This window comes from Acomys russatus, chromosome 10 (genome assembly GCF_903995435.1).
Source record: "Acomys russatus chromosome 10, mAcoRus1.1, whole genome shotgun sequence".
NCBI classification, from domain to species: Eukaryota; Metazoa; Chordata; class Mammalia; order Rodentia; family Muridae; genus Acomys; species Acomys russatus.
The window spans coordinates 31,222,751-31,231,136 of NC_067146.1; the positions used below are offsets into that span (position 1 = coordinate 31,222,751).

Sequence of the window (8,386 nt, forward strand, 5' to 3'; positions counted from 1 at the left end):
TTGGATAGGTGGATGGGTGGATGGGTGGATGACAGGCAATAAGAGTGAGAGCAGCTGACAAATGACATGACACTAGGTTAAAAAGTGATGAGCCTAAGACGTGATAACGCTTTAGGGATAGAAAAAAATCTGAAAGCAGCCTCATTTTACTAAGAGCCTGCTCTCTTGCTTTCCTACTACACAGTTTTACACACAAGGTCCCAATTCACTTGCACTTAAGCCCAGTGAGACAGGAATCTTGCAAACACCTTGCAGGTGTGTGCAATAGACCCAACCGGGTTGTGGCCACAGTTGTTGTGGCTTTCCTACTTTGTTTTTCATAGCTAACTCCCACCCAGTTGATCCTCGCCACCCCCCTCCCCAGCTGAGATAGTAACCCTGCCAAGTGGTGGGACACAGTCATGAAAAAGCATTCTCTGGTCTGCATGCTTTGGCTCAGCTTGCTTCTATTGATGGCCAATGTTCGTTCTGGCTCATAGATATTTCCCCATGCGGACACAAAGCAGGCAGGACTGCTCTAGCAGATTTTTATATGTGTTTTCTGAAAATGGGTAGCACATTGGCATAGCAAAGGAAACCAGAGCTCAAAGAGTCTGTTCCTGAGCTCGAGTGCCCTCCTCCCTCCACCCTTCACTACCCTCCTTTTAAAAGAATCTCTCTTGAGATGAGGAGATATCTTTCTAGCCACACCTATTTGTTAAAAATGCCTCTGCCAATGGTCACTGACTAGGGAACAGTTGATGATAGTTACTAGAATATTAGTGATCCTGAGTTCTCTCTTAACAGCAGTATTTTCCTGACAGAAGCCAAGACATTCGAAATCCAGTTGTTGTTCCATCCATAATTACTCTCATAGCACCCTTCCTCTGAATACTTTCCAGAGTGATATGGAGGAGGCTGAGATTGCCACCAAGCATTTGCTCAGTAGCTGGGATCATGCCAATGCCATTTTATCCCCTTGTGCCCATATTTAAGCTGCTGGATGGATTTTAAAAAGTGGATATGACTCTATGTACTAGCTGTTGATTGTGCACACCATGAGGAGGAGGAGGAAGAATAAGGACATTTTTTTTCCTTTATAAAGAAATCTTTAAAAAAAAAAAAAAAAAGAAATCTTGCATCATCATCCCTTTAAATGGGTCCTGAAGAAGTGTTTAGCCACTAAGAGTAAGTAGTATTGCTCTTACAGAGGACCTAAGTTTGTTTCCCAGTGTCCAGGTTAAGTAGCTCAAAACCACCTGTAACTCCAGTTCCAAAAGGGTGTAATGCCTCGGCCTCAGTGGCATCTACACTCAATTGCATATACCCACATACTTCACACAGTCATACACTTAATTAAAACAAGTCTTTTGTAGCTGGCCATGGCGGCACACGCCTTTAATCCCAGAACTTGGGAAGCAGAGGCAGGCAGTTCTCTGTGAGTTCAAGGCCAGCCTGGTCTACAAATGGAGTCCAGGACATCTGGGGCTCTGTTTCACAGAGACTCTGTCTTGAGGGGGAAAAATCTTTAAGAAAAGAGACAATGCAGTTTCTATTTCTGGTACTGTAAAAATGTGACTTGATATACAGATTCATTTGTAAGTTTTCAAGTGGCTTGCTACGTGAAAGGAGGCAAGCTCCACTATAGAGTGCTTAGTTCTACCTTGAGGATCGTAACCCACCGTGTACTCTGAAAAACACAGTGAGTTGAGAACATGCCGGTACTCCAGTGTTCTCGATAGCTGTGCTTAGAAATGGGTGCCATGCATGGTTTTAAAGCAGAAGCATTTTCTTGTGGTGCTTCTACTATCACAGAGCACACAGAGGTGAGGGAAGCATCAAGCCCTAGGAGGCTCACTCCTCACACAGTTCTCCCCTGAGTCGGTTCAGGTTGTCTCTGAAAGTAATGCCTCCTTGTCAGAGAGCACAGTGAGATGCCCAAGAGCCTAAAGCTGCACAATTTCTCATGGCTGCCCAGGAAGATACCGTCCTGAAGTAGGCCCCTCTGCTTCTGAAAGGGCTTTTCTGGCCTCATCCACCTCCTACCAAACCTGCTCAGCTAGCCAGCTAATGGGCCATCCGAGGCATTGTTCCCTAAACTCACACTGGCCCCAAAGAGCCCATTTCAGTCAAGCAGCATCTCTTACAGATAATGTGGGCCCAGCATCTCTGATGTACATCAGGAGACAGGCTTCAGGGTTGGAGGGAAAGAGGCACTGGTGCTGGTGAGCAGGTGTTAGGGACAAGGAAGGACTACCAAAAAAAAAAAAATAGGGTGACTTTTAGCAAGTTAGCTTTTAACTTCTCCTCTAACTGGCACTATTGGGCACATTTGCACCATAACTTTCACTTTCCATGTTTACTGCTTTTATGTGACTTGGGTCCAGAAGGAAAATGGTTTAGGACTAATCTTCTAGGAACTCGAGAGGTTTTGTTATTCCTGGATCACACCAAATACTGGTCATTTAAACTTGTTTTATGGAAGTATAATTTACATGCCATAAAACTCACTCTATGTAAGAGAGCAGGTCAAGGATTTCTCATAAATAACTATAGTGAAGTTTGAATTCCAGCATCCCAGAAGGCCCCCCTTGACATCTGAAACTTCTGGTTGCTTATGAATCATGCCGACTATATGTTTAAGTACCATTTCAACAAATAGCAATGCAATCGAAAATCCTTTCTGTTTTCCATTGTTTTATACCAAGGAAATAGGTCACGGGCCATCTGTTTCATTACTTGTTAGTCTTCATCATTACGTCTGTGTACTGACTGTCTAAAATGAAGTACATCTTGCCAGTGAGAATTAGAGACCATATCGGCTGCCAAGTACTATGTTACCATCTCAAGATAATGCACCAAGAAGGTACTTGCCATTTACAGAGGGGTTTTAGTAGTTTGTCTTAATTCAGGAGTCATTTGTCTGAACTCCCACTGTGTGCCAGTCAGTTTCCTAAATAATGCAAAATTGAAATAATCCACAACTCATGTCTTCAAGAGTTCATGGCTCCTGAATGTAGCAAAAACACAAACTAATAAAAAATAGTATAATTCTGTAATTGAGTCCACCAGAATGTGTGGACATTAAACTAGCAGGCTAAACAGATGGCATTCAATCGTGTAATTTTTGTAGTATATACGGTGTGACTTTCTTCCTTAAAGAAACTGTATTCTCTGACTCCTCTGAATTCTGCAATCCAAACATGGTCTCTCTTGGCGGCTTTTCTGGAGTCTAAATTATTCTTTATAAAGAAATACAAAATACTGTAAGCAAGGAAATCTCAGTAAAAGTTTTAGGCACAATGATGCCCATAGTGATGCCCTGATTGGTGGTCAACATTTTAACATGAGAATCAGCAATGCACTTAATCAGCAAACAGCTAGCTATTCAGGGTTCCGAAGAAAAACATCCATACCTCTTTCAGAAGACAGTAGAGCAGAGGTTCAAAGACAGATATGGTAAATTTCTAAATTAAGGATGAGACATGCCAAAATATCCAGGACAAACAGTCAATGCTGTAGGGAATGGAGCTTGCTTCCCTGAAATAAGAGTGCTGCAGGCTTCTGGTTGTTCTCTGCAGCAGGGTACAAGGCTATGACAGAATGCTGGGCTGCACAAGCCAAGAGACACTGTAAGATATGGCATAAAGTTAATGCTAACACAGTTTCTCCCTCCCATCTTATAGGTTGGACTGCTACTTAACTATTAATCCAACTTTCCAATAAACAGGAAATAGATGCATAAGACCCTCTTGGTAGAGATGTGTGACTGCTAGTTCTATCGCTGTGTTACTGGTATTCAGTTTTAGGCCTCCCTCATTTGTGACAGGAAACCATAGCTCTTGGTTTCCTGATGGCTTTTGGTGTGGTCATAAAGTCACCATACTCTGTACGAAAATGGGTATAAAACATAAAAGGAAAAAAAAACATAAAAAGCAAAACAGTGCTATGATGCTAGCAGCTTTTTGGTTGCTTTCAAAATCCCTTGTCTTCCTTAGTTTCCTATGTATTTCAACCGGATATGACCAAATGCTTCTCCTGTTCTCTAAAGGTCTTGTCCCACCATCCTCTGCAGGAGGCCACCGTAGGTGTGAACCATATATGTCCCCAGCAGCTGGTGGCGTCGGGTGACTGTTCTTGTTAGATCTAATGCCCTTTGGTTTTGAATATTAGGCTGGTCAGAGAGCAATGGCAGTCCTTCTACTCCATGGCCAGCACCAAAGATGAGCAGTTCAAATGACAACCGCTCTGCACTGAAAGGTAATGCAGCCTTACCCCTCTGCCGTGGCAGCTGCCTTCCTTTCCAGCCACCTATCAGCCTTCCTGGGTTTCTTTACTACTTTGCACTTGTGCATCTAGGGCTCATGGCAGGCCTGTGCTGTGAGGAATTATGCATGATCCTAGAAATTACATTCTGGCTTTTTTTTTTTTTCTTGGCTTACTATCCTAATTCATAATTCCACTGACCCAATTCACCTGACAGTTCATCCAATATTTATATCACCGTGTGATCCTTGAGATAATAAGCTGAAAATATCAAAGTAGAAAGGCCACTATCTTTTTAAAAAATACCAAAAATCCTGTTTTTAAAACATAAGGCATGGAGTTAGAGTGCCTCTGGAAAGGCGGAGCTTCCTAGCTGTCAAAATAGGTCCTTTCAAGCTCTTAAGATCTGTTCTCTCCCAGGACAGGCCCCTGTAGTGAACATCTGCTGGACAGGAGATCTCACATGTATTCACAGCTTTATCTCTGTTATTTTGGTCATCACCCCCCCCCTCACTTTGACCACGGGGCATTAGAGGAAATGTCTGTCCCATTATCATCAGAAAGTATTCCTATGATGTTCTTTTAAGTGCTGTGCAAATAATTTGCACCTGGTTGTACTCCTGGTGGAGACCTAGGGGATCTGAGGGTTGGTCTCCTCAAAGTGCAGTCAGCTGCCTTAGCTCCTAACTGCAAGGCTGTGATCTTTTCCTGAGGACTTTCTCAGGCCTCTGTAACAGGGTTGGAGGAAGGGGAAGTAAGTATGTAGCATATTTTTTACTGGGGATATCTTTAAGATATCTTTATATTGTCTGTCAAGAGTTGAGATAAACTAATCCATCTATATCCATCTTGCCCCACACCGTGTCTTCATGTGACTTCTAAAAAGATAACTTGAGATTCTCTCCTGTCTCTGTTTGTCAAAACAAAATAAGCCATGTAGAATTCAGTTAAGGTTATCTGTAGTGATAACCTATTTTATTACTATTCAGAGAACTGTTCAGACTACTTAGTCTTGCCATTACCAGTTGTCCCTAGGGGTCACTAGTTGTATCTCCTATATTAGGACATAATCCATACATTGATTCTGTCATTACAAAGTAATTCACCCATTGGGTATTATGCTGAGAAATGCACCTAAAAGTTAAGGTGCTTCATTCACTATCTTAACAGTTCAGTGTCATTTTGATGAAGGATCAAAGGCGGTTTGTGTGGCTTTAATCCCATCCTATCGCTTCATTCTAGCCAGTTTTGAGACTTTTCAGCCAGATGGCAAGCACATTCCAAGCTGCTCCCTGCTAGAAGGGCGCCCTGTTAGGGAGACATCTATTCCTGCTTCTGACACCTCCACCTGCTGGAAAGGGAGAAAAGTGTGGAGGACTGAGCCCCCGAGGTGGATACTCACGTGGGATAATTTATATGAAAGAGTCCCAGCTTGTTAATAAATCACTTGCATGAGGCACTCTTTTGAAAATTCTCTCCTCATCTGGAAGACACTTTGGCTGTCTTAATCTCAGTTTCTGGGAAGTTTGGGTGGGTGTCTTAGTGAAACAGCGGTTGGATGAAGGGCTCCCGGTGATGCTGAAAGGAGGAATTTCAAGTCCTTGATGGGAAATGAAGGCACATCAAGGGCCTTTTGCCTTAGACCATAATGGTAGAGATGGGGCATGAGTTGACCACCTCTGGGATGGATGAAGGATGGAAAGAGAAACGCCAGGTTTCTCCTGACCTGGGGAACTTCAAGGGATTCCCTCCAGCAGACACTGGAAAGCACCTTGGTTCCTCAGCCATTCAGTCTGATTTCTGAAATCACTATGTTGCTTCCTGGTTGAGGCGGAGAGACAGGGCTGTGGGGTTTGGAGCAGTTCTGTGAGCTGGAGCCTTTCCCTGGAGGTGCAGATGGTGCCTAGCTAACTAAGCCTCTAGCCACAGCTTACGAGTGTTAGCCAGCCTTACCAGGGACATGGAATTCCCTAACAGAGACCAGGACTTGTGGGATTTGTCCCTTCTAACATGCTGCTGGATCTGCCGGAGTCCAGCATGGCAGAGGTGGTCATTCGGAAAAATAGGTTGGTTCATGTTTCTTTTTCTTTCCCCAGAGCCTGCGAAGGCTGCCTCTGATCTGACTGCCTGGTTCAGCCTGTTTGCCGACCTGGACCCCTTATCAAATCCTGACGCTATTGGGAAAACCGATAAAGAACACGAGTTGCTCAATGCATGAGTCTGCAACCTTCAACAGGGAGCCCGCAGGGCCACTCTGCAGCCCCTCACCCAGGGCTTGCAGAAGTCTAATGTGCTGAGTACGCTGTTTTACTATTTACGTGCCATTTTAATAAAATAAAAGGGTCACAGCCCCGTTTCTATCGCTATAGTTATTTCCTCTTATGTGCTTGCTATGTTCTTCGTGTGCATCGCGCAGTAGAGGAGGAACACACAGGCACGTTTAGCAGGCCACTGCTCGCTCCTGCTGGCACCTTCCCTCAGGACCGTGGCTGGGTCAGGGCACCACAGTGAAGTCCAAGTCTAAAGGACATACCTGGACGTGGGCTTATATAACACGTCCTCAGGGGACACCAGTAGACCAACAAAGTTGTGAGCTTGCTGTGTCCCTGTTCCCCCCAACCCTCACCGACTCCAGAAGAAGCTTCTAGAAGAATCTTTCATCCTCCCATACCACCTTCCACTGAGGTCTGGGTAAAGATCCAGAAAACCAAAGACACTGTCCTCCGCCACACTTGACTATGGCCACATGCCACACCGGCAGAAGAGTGGGCCTTCTTATTGCTGTATGGATCTTTCTATCAATGGCAGCCATATTTGCACATCCTAATATCTCCTTTTGTCCTCTTCCTAGCTGAATTCAAAAGCATGTATTCCAGGAGCTTCACGTAGCATTTCTTTTTAAAAACAAAAATTTAAACATTAAACAGAAAATAACATTCAACTCATAGAATCTGTGTGGAGACCCAGTTGTGCTAAGAAAGGCATTCTGCGAGTTGGGATAGAGGAGACAGGTGGGGCCCACAGGCAGTTCTGAAGCCGTCGGCTAGAAGTCAGCCAGGTAGGTACATGGGCTGCACAGGCCTTTTGTAGGATCAGGAACCAATGGTAATGACAGATTCACATGTGGGCACATGAGCAGCTCAGGCACTCTTGTCAAGATCACAGACCCCAGAGTTGGCACCTCCCCTCCCATGTCACAGGTAGCTTGCTAAGTTAGGGCCTGGCGCCATCCCTGATGTTCACGTAGGTCATGGCAATGCACGTAAGGTCCTGGCTGAGGGTGGAATCTGTGATCCAGGGAACAGGCTTTCTGTGCCAGGCCAGGCCAGTGGCCTCTTCTGGGCTCCTGTAGCCCATCTCAGAGAAGGCCTCCTGGTCTACCTTCAGATAAAAAGGGCCACCTCATGGTAGGGCCTGAGCACAGCCCTTTAACACTCTGGGGGCTGGACACATAGACTATTGCAGATGCCTTCTAGGTGTAGGAAGATAATATCATGGGAGGCAGGTGGGAGCCTAGCTCGGGTAGCTTTCCCTGGCTCTGTTGCCCTGTGCTGCTAGGGCTGTACCATTACGAGAATCTTCTCTAGCAGATTTCTCAGCTCTTGAGAAATCTGAGGTACCTTGAGGTTGTCACGATACAGACTCGGAACCCAACCTCACACTCCTCAAAGCATGGGTGTGCTTGCCACCCCCTAATGCACCATCCCAGTCCTGTTTGCTATGAGAGACACTGTGACACCCCTACTCAGTCCTCAAAAGCTTCCTCAGAGCCCCACCACCACCACTACAATGCCTCTAGGTGCACCTTCAATTCTCCAAGGATGAGACCCTACTGTCTCCTTAAGAGTTTGTCTCCCAGCACTCAGGAGGTAGAGGCACGAGGATCGCCATGAGTTCGAGGCCAGCCTAGTCTACAGAGTGAGTCTAGGACAGGCAAGGCTACACAGAGAAACCCTGTCTCAACAAACAAACAAACAAACAATCCCCCACTAATGAGTTTGTCTCCTGCCCTATCTCTGCCTCCAGCCATACCAGGATGGTGCCCTACCTCTGCCTCTCTCTTCCAGCCTCACCAGGATGGTGCCCTACCTCTGCCTCTCTCCTCAAGCCTCACCAGGATGGTGCCCTACCTCTGCCTCTC

The 8,386-nt window shown here is 45.4% G+C and overlaps 1 protein-coding gene across 1 annotated transcript in view; it reads left to right on the plus strand.

Annotated features, from left to right (window-relative positions):
- Ica1 (islet cell autoantigen 1) overlaps positions 1-6,628 on the plus strand; it is a 139,421-nt gene extending 132,793 nt beyond the window's left edge. Inside the window, exon 14 of the mRNA XM_051151931.1 lies at positions 6,342-6,628. Coding sequence (XP_051007888.1) covers positions 6,342-6,463 — 122 coding nt within the window. The 3' untranslated portion in view covers positions 6,464-6,628. The remainder of the gene's footprint in view (positions 1-6,341) is intronic.
- The last annotated feature ends 1,758 nt before the right edge of the window (positions 6,629-8,386 follow it).